General features: G+C 36.9%; 1 protein-coding gene across 22 annotated transcripts in view; it reads left to right on the top strand.

The window, feature by feature from the left end:
- LOC149793181 (fibronectin type-III domain-containing protein 3a-like) overlaps window positions 1-20,681 on the top strand; it is a 165,332-nt gene that overhangs the window by 125,677 nt on the left and 18,974 nt on the right. For 20 of the 22 annotated variants that reach the window (XR_016422727.1, XR_016422728.1, XM_089967116.1 and 17 more), the window contains 2 exons: window positions 2,426-2,473; window positions 3,744-3,785. Coding sequence is in view for 20 of the 22 variants with exons in the window: in XM_089967116.1 (XP_089823242.1) it covers window positions 2,426-2,473; window positions 3,744-3,785 (90 nt within the window). In the remaining 2 variants the exon portion in view is untranslated. The remainder of the gene's footprint in view (window positions 1-2,425; window positions 2,474-3,743; window positions 3,786-20,681) is intronic. The other 2 variants (XM_089967114.1, XM_089967118.1) reach the window with 1 other exon arrangement.

Raw genomic sequence — 20,681 nt, 5'->3', positions numbered from 1 at the left:
CATAATGATCAGTGTCCCTTGTATCTTTAAATGTATGGTTTGTACCAACCTTATATTCATTAAAATGAGCAATCATAAAGAAATGGGAATTATGAAAGTCATCCAATCGTCTTGAGTAAGATATGGTCTACTTAGGTGTTATCCTTTCCTTTTTCATGCATTTTGATAATTTTGATCCATCAGTAAAAACATCAGCAGACCCTCCACGGCGCCCTTGTTCATGAGGTTGTGACTGGTCTTATTCTTGATTCCTTCTTCGGTTTTCCATTGTCCAATGATGATGCTAGTTGTGCTGCCCACAGTGACTATGCATATGGCTCCTAAGTCTAAATCTGGAAGCACACAAAATGTTACAGGCTGGGCATTTGAAGTCTGTAGACTTAATTGTCTGGGATACTGTGATGTGCCCCATTTTCTCTCAAGGCTGTGAGTCGTTGGTAGCAGGCATTCTCCATGACTTTAGTAGCCTTTGATGAGCATGCGACATGTAGACCTTTCCTTCGCTGAGTCTTCCAGCCCTCTGGGTTTAATTCCATACCATTTCCAGTTACTCTTAAGGTTATCTTTGTACCATTTCGTGGGTATCCTTGTTTTTGCTTTCCGTGCTTGAGCTCACCATAGAAGAGCTGTCTCTGCAATCTGGTCTTTTCATCCAAATGACTTGGCCAGACCTGTTGAGCTGGGCTTTCAGCAGCAATGCTTCAGTGTAGGAACATATGTCCTTTTAAGGATTTCTAAGTTGGACACCCTATCTTGCCATCTGATGTGCATGATTGACCTTAGCGAGCGCATATGGAATTGCTTGAGCTGCTTCTCATATCTGTAGTATACAGTCTGTGTTCCACAGGCATAGACTGAGCAGGATGGTGAGGACGACAACTGATTGTTGATGGGCACCCGAATGTCTTTTTGATGCAGGACTAGCACTAGGTTTTCCTTGGGCTTGGTTTGCTTTCTGGATTCTGGCTGTAATTTCATTGTACAGTAACCCATCTAAAGATATTGTGCTTGCCAGGTATGTAAAGCTCTCCACATTCTTGAACTGTCTCCCCTCAGTCTTGATGCTGGTTGTGGTGGGTTCATATAAGGAGCTGGCTGAAGGAGTACCTCTGTTTTATTTAAGTTTATTTTCAGACCAAACAGCTGGATGCCTCAGAAAACATATTCACAATGGTCTGTAGGTGCTTTTCCTTGTGTGCCATAAGTGCACAGTCATTTGCAAAAAAGAGCTTCAAGAAGTCGTCTTTCCAGTGTCCCTGTTTTTGTAGAGAGCAGATACAAGTCAAACAAGGACTCATCAAGGTAATACTTGATGTAGACTCCAATGTCTAGGTCCTTCAGTGATGGTATATGATTTGGATGAAGAGGTTCAAGAGCCCAGGTACCAGATTGCACTGAGTTATTCCCATTGGCCAGGAGCATCTGCCTCAGATATGGGAGGTTGTGGGTTCAATCCCTGGCCAAGTCATACCAAAGACTTACAAAACTGGTACGAACAGTTGCCTCGTTTGATGCTCTACAGCATTAAGAGGTCAATGTTAGGACTGGTCAAGTTGGTGTCAGGATAATGTGACTGGGTGGGACATCATGCTATATGCCTGAGGCATGACATGATGCCCCTTCAGAGAATGTCTTCTTCTTTTCTTCAATCAGGATCTTGATGTCCTCATCATACTCATCTAACCAGTCCTAGTGGACTCTTGTTCTATGACTCAGGCCTGTCTTAGCTGATTCCATCACAGTCTCTTTGAACTGGGTCCATTTTTCAGTTGGCCCTCCAGTCAGTGATCCTTGATGAGCTTATTTTGGAACCCCAGCTTATGCTCCAGGTCTGTAACTCGTTTGTGTCGAGGACAGGTCTCACCGAAGACAAATATTTCGAAGTTAACAAAGTCATAGTGTTGTGAAATACAAGAATTATGAGCCATAAGGGTTTTATGATAGAATTATTGATATCAACCTAGATTCTGACATAATGAATGAAAATTAAGCTAAGACAGATATAATTGAGTAAGCACTGCATTTGGTTAAGACAAATATTGTTGTAGCTGACATGAACATACATGCTATTGCAAATGAATTTACTTGTATGGGTATCAATTCCACTCGTAAAAAATAACATTTTCAACAGTTCCTGAGTTTATGAATTAGGAAAAGTATTGTTCTTCAGAATTGTCATTGTTCCTTGGATCTGTAAACTTTTGGTTCTTTAGCGAACTTGAATTCTTCAGAATTGTTAACCATGAAAAATTGGGAATTGTCCTAAATGTATATATGTTTATTTTCCCATTTCATGGATTATGACAATTTGTGATTCTTCAGCAAATCACCAGTCTTCTAAAGGCACTCTTGTTTATGATGAAGACAATGTTCCTATACTTGATTACTTGATGTCCTCACTTGACATTTTTTCATGTCTTTGCAGCGACAACTGATCATCTGCTGCAAATGAAGGAGAAAGTGGATGGTAGAGGTAAAGTTTAGTCTGCTTTACTGTTTTCATGAATTATTTAATTTTATAATCCAGTGTGTGACTTTCCATTCCATCCTCTATGCAATATCTTCATAGCCCTTTTAAGACCATTTGTATATAGAGAAAATGGATTCAGGTTTCATGTTATATTTGGTGGATAATTCCTTTTGATGTGTTAAAAGATTTTTCAAGGCAAGATCATTGCATGAATAAAACTGCATACAGCAAACTTATGCTCTATGCCTCTGATTAGAAATTTACTCTTTTAGAACCTAAAGACTTTTGAAATGTTCGGCAGGCATTGTAGCTTTTTTCTTCCTCAAATTGTTTGAAAACTCCTCCAGTTTAGGGCTGAGAATGACGATAACTTGTGGTAGTAGATTTGTAATTTGTTAAGTGTGATGGATATGGGATCAGGGTAGGAGAGAAAAAAAATGATTATGGGATGTGAGATAAGAATTATGACTTGTAAGAGGTTTAGGATAAAATGGATGTAGTCGAACTAGATTTTGCACTGATGAAATCAATATAAGCTAACGCAGAGTTAATGAGCTGCTTCTAAAGTTGCAGTGCATTGGTAATTTCTATTGGCGTTTCTGCTATCAGATAGCATCATGTTTTGTGTTTCAAACTTTGCGCATTGAAGACAAATATTTTGATGCTGACATGGTGTATGTGTTCCTGTGAATGAATTTGTGCAAGAATTATGAGATGTAAGAATTTGGTGAGAGAATTAATGAAGTCAAGCTTGATTCTGACCTAATGAGTGAAATTTAAGCTAAGACAGAATTAATGAGCTGATTTGAAAGTCATAATGTATTGGTAACTTTCAGCTTTGATTCTGCTATGATTTAGCCTCATGTTGATGTAATTAAACAAGGACTGGATGTGGTGACAAATATTTTTTAATAACTGACATGGATACACATGTTTGTATGAATTAATTTATTTTGAAAGGTAATGATTCCACTATTTAAAAAAATGATATTTCCAACAATACCTGAATTCTTTAAATTAGAAAGCTAATGTTTCATCCGAATTGTTATTGTTCTTTGATCTTTAAATTTTTGTTTTGTAGGAATCCTTGATCTCATACAAATTATTAGACATGAAAATTGGGAATGATCTTTCCCTTTCATGGATTTTGACAAATTGTGATATTTCAGCAAATCATCAGCCTTCTAAATGTACTCTTGTTTAGAATGAATAGAATGGTCCCATTCTTGATACTTCATATCCTCAGTTGACATTGTATCATCTGTCTTTGCAGTGAGAACAGATCATCTGCTACCAACAGAGGAGAAAGTGGATGGTATATGTAAACTTTTTACTCCTTTACTGTTTTAACATGTTAACCGCTGGTGACGAGTTTAAGTGGCAGGAGGTAGTAGCCTACTGCTGAGCTCTGTACATCATGGTCATGTATGATACACTAAAGTGGGTGGTATTATAGAAAGGTAGACAGATGTAGCTGTACAATGATACCAAGTAATCTGGAATTTCTAGTTGCACTACAAAATACAAAGGGGAAAACCTCATTTTTTGGACCCTTTTTGTTTGTACTCAAAATTCACTCGTCGGTCGGAATTCAATATTGTGTCAGGATTTTAGAAGTTTTGGTCTCAGATGTAAGGCAAACCAGTATGAACTGCAAATATACAGATGAATCTTTGCAAAAAGTAGGATAAGATGGGCATTTGGAATAAAGAGTGGTCTCGTATGAAAATAAGGGTCCATTAAGCAAAAAAAAAGAAAGGAAAAAAGAACCCCATCTTTTACCCTTCTGTTCATTCGCGAGCCAAATAGCCAATGAAAAACAATATTTCTAACACAGCTAGGCACTATTTTATTGGAAAATTACCTGGAAGTTGGTGTTTTCGAATGTATTCATAAATAGCTCTCAAAATGTGTTTCCTACTCCAATTTCAGTCGGTTAATGTGTTAATGAGTGTATTTTGATGACATCACCAAATTTGAATATTTCTTGCACAATCAATCACTTGTGCATCGACAATGCACATATATTACAAATTTAGTGATTCCTTGAGGATTTGTAAAAAAGTTAAAAAATCCTTGTTAAAACATTAACCCCTTGTTACAAGTTTAAGTGGCAGGAGGTATTAACCTTCTGCCGAGCTCTGTAGCGTCATGGTCATGAATGATACACTAAAATGGGTGGTATTACAGAAAGGTAGACAGATGTAGCTCTACAGTGATACCAAAAAATATGGAATTTCTAGCTGCACTACAAAATACAAAGAGGGAAAAGGCTCGTTTTTTGGACCTGATTTGTTTCTACCCAAAATTCCCTTTGGTCGGAATCTGATTTTGTGTCTGCATTTTAGACTGTTTGGTCTCAGGTCTAAGGCAAACTGTTATGAACTCCAAACAGACAGATGAACCTTTGCAAAAAGTAGGATAAGATGGGCATTTGGAATAAAGAGAGGTCTTGATACGAAAATAATGGGTTAAGCAAAATAACAACAAAAAAAAACATCTTTTACCCTTCTGCTCATGCACGAGCCAAATAGCCAATGAAAAATGATATTCCTAACACAACTAGGCACTATTTTACTGGAGAAAAACCTGGAAGTTGGTGTTTTAGAATGTATTCAGAAAAAGCTTTCAAAATGTGTTTCCTACTCGAATTTCAGACAAAAACAATAAAACCTTCCAGGTGTTAATGTGTTTATGAATTCTTTAGTTTTATTGTCCTGTATGTGACTTTAAATCCCATCATCTATGCAGTATTTGCATGGCCTTTTAAGACTATTTTGTATACAGATGAAATGGATTCAAGTGTCATATGTTTGGTGGATAATTCCTTTTTTTGTGTTAAAGATTTTTCAAGGCAAGTTCATTACATGCATAAAATTCAAACCTTAAATTTGGTTTCCATAGTTTTTGTTAGTTTTTTTTTACTGGTTTAGAACCTAAAAATCTTTTGAAATGTTTTAGCAGTCATTGTTAGCATTTTGCTTTCTCAAAATGTTTGAAAATACCTCCAGTTTGGGTCTCCTGAAATCAGTTAAGCTAAAACAGTTATTGAATTGCTTTGAAAGTTGTATTGGTAACTTGTGTCACCTATTCTACTATGAGGTAGCATTATGTTTATGTAATTGAACATAGACTGGTTGCAGTGAAGACACATTGTTGTAGTTGGTAAGGTCATACTGTGAATGAATTCCTACATTAATTGTGAGCTGTAATTGCTTTGGGGTAGAATAAACTGAAATTAGATTATGTTGCAATGAATGAAATTAAACTAAGACAGAATTAATGCATTGCTTTGAAAGTTGTAATGCGTTTGTAATGTTCAACCTCCATTCTTCTGTGAGGTAGGCTTTTTTATGTAATTGAACAATTACTGTGTGTGATTAAGAAACTTTGTTCAGCTGTCAAGAACATGCATGTTAGTGTGAATTTTCATGGGTTTCAAGTTTGCTATTTAAACAAGAATGACATTTTCTACTGTTCCTGAAATCTTGAATTAGGAAAACCTATTGTTTCTTCGGAATGATCATTGTTCCTTGGATCTCTAAATCTATGGTATATAGCAATGTTGTGTAATCGTCTTGAGTAAGATATGATCCACAGAAGTGTTATCCATTCCCTTTTCATGGATTTTGACAATTGTGAAGCCTCAGCACACAAAGAAACAAAATCCTTCTAAGGCACTCTTGCTTATGAGGTTGGGGATAAAATGAATGTTGTTGCAGTAGATTTTGACCTTATGAATCAAGTATAAGCTGAAACAGAATTGATGTGATGTTTTGAAAGTTGTAATGTACAGGTAACTTTTATCTTCCATTCTCCTATGAGTTAGGCTCATTTTGATGCTTTTGAAAATGGACTAGAGGCAGTAAAGACAAAGAATTTAGTACTTGACATGGTCATACTCCAACATCCCAAAAAAGACATGCAGCTGTCATTATTGCCTATGTGTGCAACAAGACCAACCAGTATCAGTTTTGTTGAAGGTCTGGAGTCTCTTATTGCAGAAGTACCAAAGGCAGACAAGCTCATCATCTTTGGTGGTTTCATAACTGAGTTTGTACAGATCACCAAAAAATGGTCAGGTGTCATTGTCAAAAATGAACATGACTAATGCAACAGCAAAGGACCCCTCCTACTGAGAAAATATGCTGAATATGTCCGCTAATCAAAACATGTTATTCTGACTATTAAACTGCAACGAGACATCTTGGATGCACCTCTAGTCCAGGCACTGGCATTATTCTGAGAAGTAGACGTCCACAAGGAAAAAAGTGCCCAAAAAGCTTAATGTTACCAAATTGAAACAGGAGAATGTGAAACATGCAATTGTTGTAGAAGTATGCAACTGGCATGATACAATAGATACAAACTCCACGAATGTCTAGGACACCTAGACATCTTTCAGATACTGTGTACTCAGCTGCATCCAAACTCCTCAGTCCCACCACACATAAATATCAAGATCTATTTGATGATAATGATTCTGCAATAGAGATTTCTAATGAGAAACATCAGTTACAGAATGCTTGTTTAGAAGACCTTACTTAATCATTTAAGAAGGCAGCCTTTACCAACATCAGGTGGACTGTCCAATGCAAACTCAGAGCTGCTAGGCTTATGACTTAGCAATCAGGCAGATGAAAATTATTCCTATGCACACAGGAATGATATGAAAAACTTTTATGATACTTTGAAAACAATATGTGGATCATAGTCATCAGGAACATCTCCAGTTCTGAGTGCTGACAGTGCCACACTGCTCACTGACAAAGACAAGGTACCTCAAACATGATAGAACACTTCAACAATATACTCAACAGTCATCTCTCAGAAAAAGAGGCAGTTGATCAAATGCCCCAAATGGAAATCAGCATATCGCTTGCTGATCTTCCAGAACTAACAGAAGCTGCAAAAGCAATTGGCCTGCTGTTAAATGGCAAATGACCTAGAACATATGCTACACCAGCATAAGTCTGCAAAGCCAGAGGTTTGCACTTGGCAACGAAAATGACTGTTCTCTTCCAATCAATGTGGACTCGGGGAACTATACCCCAGGAGTGCAAAGATGCAACCTATGTCGACTTGTACGAGTGAAACGACAACAGAAACTCTGTTGACAAGTATGGGAGCATCTCCTTGCTCTCAGTTACTGGCATAAACCTTGCTAGAATTATGGTGAATCATCTTATGCATCATGTTGATCAAGTGTTCCTGTCAGAGAGTTAGTGTGCCTTCAGGTGAAGATGAAGGATCACATACCACGTGTTTGCTGCTCATCAGCTCCTGGAGAAATGCCAGGAATAGAACTCCAATCTGTATACGATATTTATTAACCTGAACAAAGCTCTTGAGACAGTCATCTATGGAGCCCTTTTGCAAGATTGTGGTGAAATTAGTTGCCCAGAGAAATGCAATGCACTGTTTCTGCAATTCCATGATGGCATGCTCACTTGTGTTGTGGATGAGAGTGAGTCATCTGAACCATTCCCAGTAACCATTGGAGTCAAATAAGGTTGTGTGTTGGCCCCAACCTTCATCAGTATGATGTTTCCCTCCATGCTTACTGATGCCTTCTTTGACTTTGACATCATATACCTGATTGACAGCAAGCTCTTCAGTATGAGAATACTACTGGCAAAGATGAATTCATGTCACAGGAAGTGACTGTTTGGTATCTCCTATTTCTTGGTTGTTCCTTGAATGCAAAATCTGAACCTGACATGCAACACAATATGGACAATTTATTTTGCTTGTTGGTCTTACATTTAGTACCTAGAAGACAGAGGTAATACGCTAACCTACACCAGGAAATTCTTATGTACAGCCTACCATCACATTAAATTTAGGCTGTGGACACATTTACCTATCTTGGCAGCACACTGTCACATGCAGTCCACACCAATGCCAGCATATACTTTTGCAGACTATGTGTACATGCATGTGAGCACAGTGACATCAGTCTACTTACAAAACTTGTGGCCTTCAGACTTAAGTCATTATGATGCTGACCAAGTTGTATGCTTACAAAATCTGGACAGTACAGATGCCATGCCAAGATGCTGAAACATTTACATATTGGCAATCAGAGGACACTGATTAGGATAAAATGGTATGACTGGGTTCCAGACACTGTGGTTCTCACATGAGAAGGATTTTCAGGCATTCACACTTTACTGATGAAATAGTTGAGATAGGCAGGCCACAAAATCAGGATGTTAGAAGAGTGTCTACCAAAGATCTTCCATGGAGAGCAAGCGATCTCAGGGTGGTCAAAAGAAATGTTTCAAAGATTCCCTGAAACTTGGGATGATCTCACACAGGATTGCTCCAGCTGGCAGAGTTTCATCCCTACTGGGCCTACAGATTTTGACTATTTTGAACAGAAAACAGGGCAATGTCAGATGTGTGTGCAGCATAAATCACAGGAAAGCAGTGCATCTCTCATTGATCAGTCAAACACAAGCTGCATCTCTGGTCAAGTATGTCATTCATGCACTCAACAGAAACCAAACCGGTCACTGATGTTATGGTCATCTTTAAACTCAAAGGATGAACAACAATGCAATACCACAGACTTTAAATGTTTTTGGTACCAGATCTGGCTTGTCCTAAAATGATTTGATTGCTTTCTCAATCCAATCTACAAATGGTGTTGCCTGCACTCTTAATATGAGAGGTGTTGTCGTTTTCTTTGGAATTATCCTCTGCTACTTTACAAATAAAGTTTGCTCAGCTTTCCTAATGCCAAACTTATCTGGTTTATCAACATTGATTTCTAGTGGCAGAACCTTGGATAATTGCAGGGACCATGTTACCTATTCTTATAACCTTATTGGCGGCATCACTAATATACTCTTGGAATGAATCCATAACCAAAAAAGGTAGTTCCTTTCCTCTGTACTTGAGACAAGTCTGTTTAATCCACTGCAGCATCATCTCCTCACCAACTCAACCCTTCACCTGCACATGTACCATCCATCCATTTTGGTGGCTGACAGATCCCTTAGTTCTCTCATGCTGTGAGAAATTATCATTGGAGGCAACATGTCACTTGCAGTGGAAACTGCAAGGACTAATTCTCTATGTTGGCCAACTTTGTATAAAATTGTTTCTTTTCCAGTGTCCTTCAAATATGTTTACAGTGAATACCAGTAAAAAGAAACCAAAGTTGGCTTCCCTATGTTGGTCAGCTTTGTACAAAACTTTGCATACTTGAAAGAATCCAAAGTTTGCTTATAGGGTCACAATCAGGTGTGTTTGTTCACCATGGATGCTTCTGTTTGCCATCTGTAATCATAATTGATAAAAACAGGCATTGATGATTGCCAGGTAAATAGCACTAACTTCCTATTATAATACTTTTGTAACCCATGCTAGCAAAAAGATTGTCATTTCCTCTTACACTGAAAGTATTTTCTAATAATGATTTTTACTTGTGAGATATTTTGTCATATTGTTTTAATCTTGGCTTAATTGTTCACCATATACTCTGTGCTCTGTGAATAGCTGGTGGTTTGAAGCAATCAGTTGATATCTCTCTCTCATCTGTGATTTTATTGGATCCAGTTTTCAGTTTTATAACATATTAAAAACTTTGAGGACAACCGAACATGATTTATATATATTCATGTCACTGAACAATGTATCACATGTTACCTGAATTGAGCGATACACTCTTTGGATGCATATGCTACATATACAGGACCATGCAGAGTTTATACAGTGGATGTATTTTTGTATTTTATACATAAATTACTCAGGATGAACATAAAAGAGAAATGAATAAAAATACTAAATGGTTTCCATCATTATATTATCAAGTATGCATTTTATTCATCTCTTTTATTGTGGCAAATTCTACACAATTTATTATTTTAAAAAAAAATCTTGTGACATGATCTAAGCTATAAAAAAAAGAAGCACCCTTAGTTCTGGAAGAGGACAAAAATGCCTTTTATTGTGTGCCAAGATATATGATAAATGCAGTTGTTAAGACTATTTATTTATATTTTTTTATTTATTGTAAGAGTATGGGGATAAAATTAATGAAGTCAGACTAGATTTTGATCTGATGGAAACAATTAAGCTAAGTCAGAATTAATGAATTGCTTTGAAAGTTTAATGTATTTCTTATAAAATTAAATCATCATGGTTGGGTATTTATTGATGTGTAACTTTTACCTAATCACTCTCAAAGTAAATAAAGTCTGAAGGATTTTATGCTAAATTTGTGCATGATGAGGTAAAGTTTACACATCGATAAAAACCCAACCATGATCATTTAATCCTTATAATTCCAATTTTCATCCTTCTATCATCAAATCAATGTATAATATCAATGATGTATTCGAATTTAAGTAGCAGGTACTTTCCTTTCTATCACGGGGGCCCCGAGTGGCCGAGTGGTCTAAAGCGCTCTCCGTTACGGATCACTGCCATCTCACCTCTGTCTGCGTGAGTTCGAGTCTCGGATTCAGCTAATGTGGATATGTGAGAAAGCTTGCTGGTAGCTTCTCGTGGGTCGGTGGTTCTTTCCGGGTTTTTCCGGGTTCTTCCTCCACCATTAATACTGGCCGCCATGTATAGCCTATCATGTGCTGAAAAAATGGCGTTAAACCCTACAGCAACAACAACAACAACAAATCCTTTCTATCACCACTTCACATCGTCCCATAATACGTAACGTGTACAGAATCACAAGAACAGAATGACTGATGTCACTTTTAAGTTTATTCAGAAACTTCCTACATGTTAAGAATTGCCACCTGTGGTTTCAGCACATTAATTATATATATATAAAACAATAACATTCTTGTTTAATTTTAGACAGTCCTATCTGTTACATCAGATGACCATGAGCTTTGATAATAACAGATAATACGGATATAACAAGTCTGCTAAATGAAATTTCCAAGCAAACATTAAATCATTATGGATTTTATGAATGAACAACATGGAAATATGAAGATGATATTATCCCTTACCAAAATGAAGGTAATAATTTAAATTTTTTTATGCAGGAATAACATTTTACCGGTATATAATTTTCAACAGCATTAAGACCCTTCAGTGTGAAATGAAATGTGAAGTCATTATAGGTAGAGTTGCTGACAAAAACTGCCATATGTTTTATTTGGTTACATAATTGAATGTTGGATTGCTGGAAGGACTGTGTAACTAGAGTGTTTGAACTTCAGATTGGAGATTGTATCAATGGTTGCTGATTTTGATGTGAAGTGTTTTTAAGGCCTAATACAGACAGAGCTTGACCACCATTTACCATATTTTCCAAAACTGAATTAATGAGTTGTTTTTGTTCAGTGCTAGGTCTGTGAAGTTTCGAGAGACTCCTCACATTTGTGGTCTGTCATATACATACTTCTGGTGTCAAACCCAGCATCACTCATAGCTTGAAGTGTGCTCCATGTCAGATTTGTTTTCAAATTTTATGGATATTTGGGACAGTTGAAGGTGAAATTTTGTACCTCTGGTCACAAAATGACTAGCCAGCAGATACCATATTCTGAATTGAAGGCAGCAGGGTAAAAAAAAAAATTTAATTAAACTTTGATTTTCCACAAGCAAAATTACTTGATAGTGCTTGATTGACCTTGAAATACCTGATTTTAGATTTCAGTTTTGCATTTGACATTGATTTCACATTTATGAATTCTTTCTCTTGGACAATTTCTTTACCAATGTCCTTCAGATATCCATTTATGGGGCTGCATGAACATTTTTCAAGGAATTCTTGTGATATTCTTGCACCTGTTTTTATTGTCAATTTTGTGACCTTTGATGACAAAAAGTTGGGTTGGACCTCAGTGTAGAACATCTTTAAGTGGCCGCTTAGCTCATCTGGTCTGACTGTGGTTAAGTCCAGTCTATGTCCAATAATTTCAATGTACCAAGCTTTATGTAAATATAAAAATATTCATAGCAATATAGTTCTTACACTTTACAAGATCATTTTTGAAATACACATAAAGACAACATTTTGTGCAATTTGTACATGTATATGTATGATTGTGATTGATGTATGTAATATGGTAACATTAGTAATTGTATCCTTCAACATTTAGTTTTTCAAATTTATACAGAAGATTTATTTCTTGAGAAGGTTAGTAGCAACCCCTAAAGTTATGTAATTTCTTTTTTTTCATTTAAACCGCTCCGGTGGCCTAGTGGTTAGAGCGTCTGCCTCGGATGCGGGAGGTCGTGGGTTCTTTCCCCGGCCGAGTCATACCAAAGACTTATAAAAACGGTACTAACAGCTGCCTTGCTTGGCGCTCAGCATTAAGAGTTAGTGTTAGGACTGGTTGGCCCGGTGTCAGGATAATGTGACTGGGTGGGACATCATGCTACATGTCTGCAGCATGATGCCTCAGTGCTAGACATCACTATAAACTGCCACATTGCAGACATCGTAGCGATATGACTGAAAAATTGTTAAAGCTACGTTAAAAATTCAAATCACAACACATCACAACACATTTTTCATTTAAATTAACAACTACACATCCAAAATAATTTAACTTGGTGAAAGATTCTCAAGATTATGGATTATTTTGTAAATTTTTCAATGGTGTGGAGTCGCATTGGTGGAGATATCGTTATAGCATTTTCATGTGAACAAAGTATGCACTATGTTATATATTCAAGATCTATCCATCAAAGATATTTTATGCGAATAATCTGATCATCGTCTTCTTGTAGTTTTACCATTTTAAAACTAATTCAATCTCTGAATAATGGTTTTTATAAATGTTTGTTTTTATTTTTGTGAAAGTGGTCATATTCACACCATCCCACCCACACCCACAAACGTTTCAAAACAAACACACAAAGAAAAGAAGAAAAAAAAAAACAATTTACCATTGAAAATACCAATGCTCTTTTTCGTGTTTTGTTTAGTAGCCTCTGAGTATTAATTTAGTTCAATAGGCATTGAACTCCTCATCAGATAATTTCTTGAATCTTGGTTTATACCCCTCAGTGGCCTTGAAATTTACTGGCCCAGTTTCCATGCTATTATTATTGTTGTTTTTTATTGCTTGGGTGACTGAGGCAATGGGCTGTTCTGTGAGGGAATTTGTATTTCTCTGTTGTTCTGATTCATTTTCAGTACCATCAAATCCATCTCCATTTTCTTCAAGGGTTGTTATTATTTCTTTTAACTCATTGTCATCTAATTGTTCAAACTCAGAAGAAAATTGCAGTGAAAAATCAGCGTAATCGGTCATATTGATCGACTATGTAGCAGACAAACGCTAATTAAACTGTATAATAAGCTCTGCATTTCAATCAAGGAATGTTGGAAAAGGAATAAAAAGGGTATAATTTATATTTCTTTGCTGAATTAAAAATTTAAAGATGAAACAATCATTTCATAATGTTGTATCTGTACAAAATACTGAATGTAGTCGCAGAATTTACTTAGTAAACGTGTAAAAACTTGTATAGTAATATCATGTGACTATTAATATCCAATCTTATTGCAGAAAATCCATTTCATTCATAAAAGTTGGAATTATTCTGCTGTGAGGTTGCATCATGTTAATGTAATTGAACAAAACCTTGGTGCAGTGAAGTGAATATTTTGAGGTTGATATGGTCATACATGTTACTGTGAATGAATTATTGCAAGAATTATCAGCTGTAAGAGTCTGAGGATAAAATTAATGAAATCAAACTAGATTTTGAGCTCAAGAATGAAATATAAGTTTAGACAGAATTTGTTAGGAGAAAATAAAATCATTCCATGAAGTTCTAGAGGCCAGAAGAGAAGATGATTTTTGCCAGCAGATCATTAACAAGGATGAAACTGATCTCATCCATGTATTCATTAATAAAACGTTTTAAGACTTTACTGAGAATTGATTGTTTTTATGAATTATTGTTGCTTGGATTGGAATTATGGATCTAACTGTGTTGATTTTGAATTTGTTACATTTAGAAGTGGAAATATTAATGACATAGTATCAAAACCTATCTGAATTAGAGAAAAAGGAACCACTCTCAAGCTAGTATTATGCTAGTGAATGAGTCACAAGTCATGCATGCTTGGCTAAGAACAAAGTGTTGTAGTTAAAATTATGATTTATCTTTGAATCATTTATGTATGAAAATTTAATTTTCTTCTGGTGAAATAGAGATGTCAAAACACTTTCTTTTAGGCTGTCCGTGGTATTCTGATTTTAAAAATTGCATCTTATGCACAATGACTCTTACTATCACACTTAAAACTATTATTTATGTACTTTACAGAAATAACACATATTTTATTGGTGCAAAACTTCATTAAGATGAATAAAAAATTTTAAGTAATTTGATTCTTTGTATTCGCTAACAAATACTATTATTGAAACTGTGCTTTTATATACTTATGCATGTGTGTGTGTATTTGTGACAAATAGAAAAAAATACAAAATTATAAATTCACATAAAGGAGAATAAGAAAAAGGATGTGAAATACATGTGATAGATGTTAATCAGAAAATTGATGGATGTTACTTTTAAGGATTAGTGTTTCAGTTGTTGAAACAATCAAGGAATTATGTAGCCCCTTGCCTTCAGCTACACACAGAATCAGCAACATCTTGTGTCTTTTTTTTTTTTGCCACATATTGCAAAGTTTAAATAGTGAAAAAGACATCATGAGTGAATATGACCAAAACAGAGAACTTTATTGATATACGTTAAACAGTTAACAGCTTTGATATAACTTAGTAAGCAGTAAACTACTACTACTGATGCTTCCACTACTATTATCTGTCCCTAATGAAAAAGAATTTTTAAGCATGTTGAGAGAAAGAAAATTGTTTTGAAAACAACAGGACCAAAAGGTGACAAATTTAAATGAATAATTATGCAGATTTGAAGCATGTAGAATTGTAGTCTTCTGTTTACATCTGCTGTCCTGGAAGCTGACATTAATGGAGGAATTATTACATGTTGAGATAAGCACTGATAATTTCTAAATGAAGGGTGGCACCAAAGAACAGTAACTCTTCTAGTCTTTGATGAAACTTGGCTATGTGTTCCTTGTGGGATAAGGGTAGCTATTTAAATCATAATTACACTACTATTTTACATTGTGTAAACCAAATTACCAATTAAATGTGTTTAATAAGATACCATTACATTGAAGTGTATTTTATAGAAGCCTACTTTCTGTAATTTGACCAAATTTGACCTTTAGGGTGGAAATGAGAATAAGTATCACAGACATCAGAACATTTTTCATTTAGTACATGGAAAACAGTCATGGAAAAAGACTGTTTTGGTCAGTGTACTGAACAAATTAATGAAACTCATTTATATTATTTATGTACAACTTCGTGTAACCTACAACGGTTATATGGTGATAAAACAAGGCTGTTAATGACAGATATTGATTCATTATGCATTCTTGTAGAGACATAACTTTTACATAGAGGATAATATCAACTTTTATGACACAATGTGCTTAGTGAATATATAATATTGTAATGAGAAAAACCCATGGACAATAATTTTTGTTTTATTTGAGCTAATATTCATTTTGTTAAATTGTATGCTTGATTTAAATATAGCAGGATCTGTTGTGCCATCTAGCATCTTAGTTTGGGTCATATGATTCCCCCTGTTGGGTAAATATACAAGCCAACAATGGCTGCAATGGTGATGTGTTATGGACCAGTATTGTATGAAGACATCCCCTTGCAAGTGAAGCAGTATAATTACCCTGCCACATAACAAGCACATTTGTTCTTAGGATGCCAAACAGGAAATTGCCAGGTCATGGAATCTAGAAAGAGTAGGGACCAGGTTTTTCATTGATCAGAATACAGGCGCTACAAGGATTGTTCAAATGGCATGAAAATCTTGGAATCACAACCTTGTACCAACTGATGATCTCTCTTCCCATTTTGCTCCATTTGTCTCTCTCTAGCGATCTTGAGCGAGTAATGACTCATGACCATGATGATGTCATCGACCTAGAAGAACAACTCACTTGATGACTCAATGACTCAGTTGATGACCCTGCAACTCAGATGACAACACAGTCAGTGACCCAGTTGATGACTCGGGGCCCCAGTCAACAACATAGTCAGTGACCAGTTGATGGCCCAATTGGCAACCCAGTTGACAATGCAGTTGGCAATCCAGTTGATGACCCAGAAGGATGACACCACACCACAGTTGTCAACTCAGTGACCCAGAAGGACAACACAGTCACTGACCCAGAAGGATGACCCAGTCCACGGCTCGGCAACTCAGTCGACGACACAGTTAGGGACTATAGGGTGGACAAGTTGACAGCACGCTGATGACATAGTCAGTGATCCAGTTGGTGACAAGAAGCCAAGTATAAGATGGTATCCCATTTTGGTAGAAATCTGTCACACTCTGGAATGCCAGCCCTTAGATGTGGCGGGGTATCACTCCTAATACAAAGACATATTCTAAAGAAGCAGATATCGCAAAACTCAGGTTAGTGTAGCCAAGTGAGTTTCCACTACAAATTGGTGGGATGCAGTGGGATAGGTAGAGTTGAAGACATAATCGGGATGGATTATGGTTGTTGTTGTAGGGTTTAACGCCATTTTTCAGCACATGCTATACATGGCAGCCAGTATTAATGGTGGAGGAAGAACCAGGGAAAACCCCGGAAAGAACCACCGATCCATAAGAAGCTACTGGCAAGTTTTCTCACATACCCACATTGGCTGAATCTGAGACTCGAACCGACGCAAACAGAGGTGAGATGGCAGTGATCCATCATGGAGAGTGCTTTAGACCACTCGGCCACTCGGGGCCCCAATGGATTATGGAGGTTCAAAATTTGGTGACTGGATGCTTACTCCTGAAATGAAAGTAAAGACAGCAATTCTTTCAAAGATGAGTTTCTGTGCTTAACAAAGGAATGCAAAGATCTGGAGAAAAAACTAACTGTGAGGTAGGGGACTATGGATAGGAGTGTGGAAACAGCCAGGAAGGCAGGGATGCCATTGAGAGATGGAATTGCCTCAAGGCAACAGATTCACTTTAGTGGACAGGCAATGATGACAAACTCAGAATCTCAGAAAATTAATAAGATAGTGGATACCACATTCACAAGGAATCCAGTACCGGCAGCTAACAAAGACAGATTGAGATCTGAGAGCAGGGGATCAGTTGCAGAAGAAAGTGGTACAATGACTGTTCTTCTGTGTAGAACATTGAAGAGGCTGGTCAATACCCATTGTCTTACGATGGGACGACACCCTTGTTGGATGTTATCATTCACTTCAAGATGTGTTCAACCCTATATTCTTGGGCAGAAGAAGTAAAGAATCTGTATTTAGGTGTTGCACTTAATAAGTAAAGCACAGCAATTGTTGGCAGTACCTCTAAAAAATTCTTATGCTGAATTGGTTGATGCTCTAAAACAGATTCACACCACCAAATCAGACTCAGTCATACCTAGTTCAGCTAAGGAGTAGGGTTTGCAAGAAAGGTGAAGCGTTACCAGAGCTTGCTCACATTATATGGCAGCTTGAGACTTTTGCTTACCCAGAAATGAGTCATGTTTTGGATGATTCTGACATGCACTCAAAGGTATAACAGGTGAGACCCACTATGATTATCAATTTGGTACAGATAGCTGTCAAGTTAGAGGCATTTGCTAGAGCTGAGCTAAAAGGCATGTCTGCACAGGAAGAAGAACAAGGACCAGAAGTTAGAGAACTGAGAGAGGAAATCCTGGAGTTGACCAGATTGGTCATTGAACTTATGACTGAAATAAAGAGTACCAAGCAATGGAGATTAGTCCCAGAGCAACTCATAAATGAAATAATGATGAAAGTGTATGTTATGGGTTGGGACATTTCAAGATAGAATGCCCTGCTAAGAAGTCATGTAACAGTAGTTCGCAACTGACCCTGCAGTCAATGAGTCACATGAGATATGACAGGAACGAGAGGCATGCTGATGTCAGGTTGTATATAGCAGGCACAACTGAAGGGATTGGTGTTGATCTCCTGATTGATATGGGTGCTACTGTAACTATCCTGTCTCGAGAAGTATGTAAGAGGATCAAGCCCTAGAAAAGGCCAAATCTGATTATCCTGTGAGAGAGAAAATCAGTATCGCAGATGGTAGACCTATATCGGTCGATGGGAAGGGACATTTTGAAATAAGCCTATATGGGATTCGTTGATGACATAAAATGCTGGTTGCTAACATTCCAGCAGAGGGAATATATGGATTAGATTGAACTCATGTCAACTTGATGTTAATAAATTTCACCTTTCCATCAGCAAGGAGAATTTACCTTCTTTGTTTAAAGGACAAGTAGGTTGCACCAGAATAATTGTTGCTGACACAGTGAACATCCAAGTGATGCATGAAATGATCATTCTAGAACAATTTGACAAGTCATCTTTAGCTGTGCTGGAAATTGGAATGGTAGAGCAGTATGAGAAGTTTGGACAATGCCTAGTCTCAGGATGCTGGTCAGAGCTGGGGAAGGGAATCTGCTAGTGCAGGTACTGAATGGAACTCTGCAGATAACCAGATGCTCACTGCTGGAACAAACATTGCAGTCTGAGAAGTCATTGAGTTAGAGAAAGTGCAACCATTTAGAAAAAATGGCTCGGGCATCAAAATAATCACTTTTTGAAGAACAGGCAATGACGGTGGATAAGTTTCTGTGTGACTATCAGTCACTCTTTGCTGTAGCTGATTCTAATCCTGGAAGGACTACAAAGGCATGACACAAAGTTGAAACTGGGAGCTAGTAACCAATAAAATTACCCCCAAGAAGATTCATGCCAGGCAAAAAGTTGAGAAGCATGTGAACATGTTCAAGAAAGGTATAATTTCACCCTCTACTGCTAAAACTGTGTCATTGGGAAATTCAACTCATTTGACGCTGTTATGCACTGGATTAAAATGTATAATGACTGCCCCACTGTTGAATGTAACTGATGCTGACATCATCCAGTTCTTCCTAGGTGCCAAAGAAGAAAATTTAGATCAATGGGAACTAGGACCTACCATTGACAGTAACCAGGAGTACCTGCCAGAAACAGCAAAGGCCATTTATGAAGCCATATTTGCATTCAAGAAATACTGATGTGGCTAGAAAGCCAGTATATTGAGCCTTGCAAATTATGCAGCTGAGAAATATCATCGACCTTGCTTAAAAAAAGAAAAGAAGAATGATCTGGTCTACAAATACTAAAATCGATAAATACTTCCATGCACATCTTGTGAGTGAATAGTGTTTCTTCTATATGGATTAGTGCTTTTTGTGAACAATCATGTTTCAGACATCTTTGGATTTAAGTGGACTGCATACATGTATTTAAGTTTGGTATTTTTTCTGTTATTCCTTGTTCTGGAATTGTTAAAGACCGCTCTTGTGGTCTTGTGGTTAGAGCGTCCACCTAGGATGCAGGAGATCATGAGTTTGATCCCCAGCCGAGTCTTACCAAAGGCTTACAAAAATGGTACTAACAGATGCCTTGCTTGGCACTCAGCTTTAAGCGGTTAGTGTTGGGACTAGTCGGCCTGGTGTCAGGATAATGTGACAGGGTGGGACATCATGCTACATGACTGTGACATGATGCCTCAGTGCTGGGCATCACTATAAACTGCCACACTGCAAACATTGTAGCGATATGACTGAAAAATTGTTAGAGTTGTTTTAAAAATCCAGATCACACACACACACACACACACACACACACAAAGACAGGCTAAACATAATTTAATTTCACTCAGTCGCTAATCAGATGCAACTGTTTTGAACTGAAAATAATATGTTATTGATTAATAAAATGACAAAGTTACTCCGTGCTCTTGTTGCAGATGTGCCTTTATTTAACTGCCAAATTGGCATGCATAATGTGGTTGGCAGTTATAGGACTCCAACTACTGTGATTATAATGGGGGAGATCTATACCATATCTTTGTTGCTGACGCATTCTTTATCATTGGAGTAAAAGACTGCTAAAATCCTAACTTTGTTATGTAAGTAAACCTTTAAGACAAAATTGTTTTTCTGTACTATCACCCACATATATTCCATAATGTCTACCACAGTATGGTATCACCCACATATATTCCATAATGTCTACCACAGTATGATATCTTGGTAGATTGTTTGCCTTCTTTTCGTCCTCTAAGCTAATGTCACTTGTGAACAAATTATTACTGCCCTGATAAACACTGATGAGTAAGT

This window comes from Sinohyriopsis cumingii, chromosome 8, assembly GCF_028554795.1.
Source record: "Sinohyriopsis cumingii isolate HCF-2022 chromosome 8, ASM2855479v2, whole genome shotgun sequence".
NCBI classification, from domain to species: domain Eukaryota; kingdom Metazoa; phylum Mollusca; class Bivalvia; order Unionida; family Unionidae; genus Sinohyriopsis; species Sinohyriopsis cumingii.
Note: the sequence above shows the minus strand (reverse complement) of the source record. Positions and strands in the feature narration are given on the sequence as shown.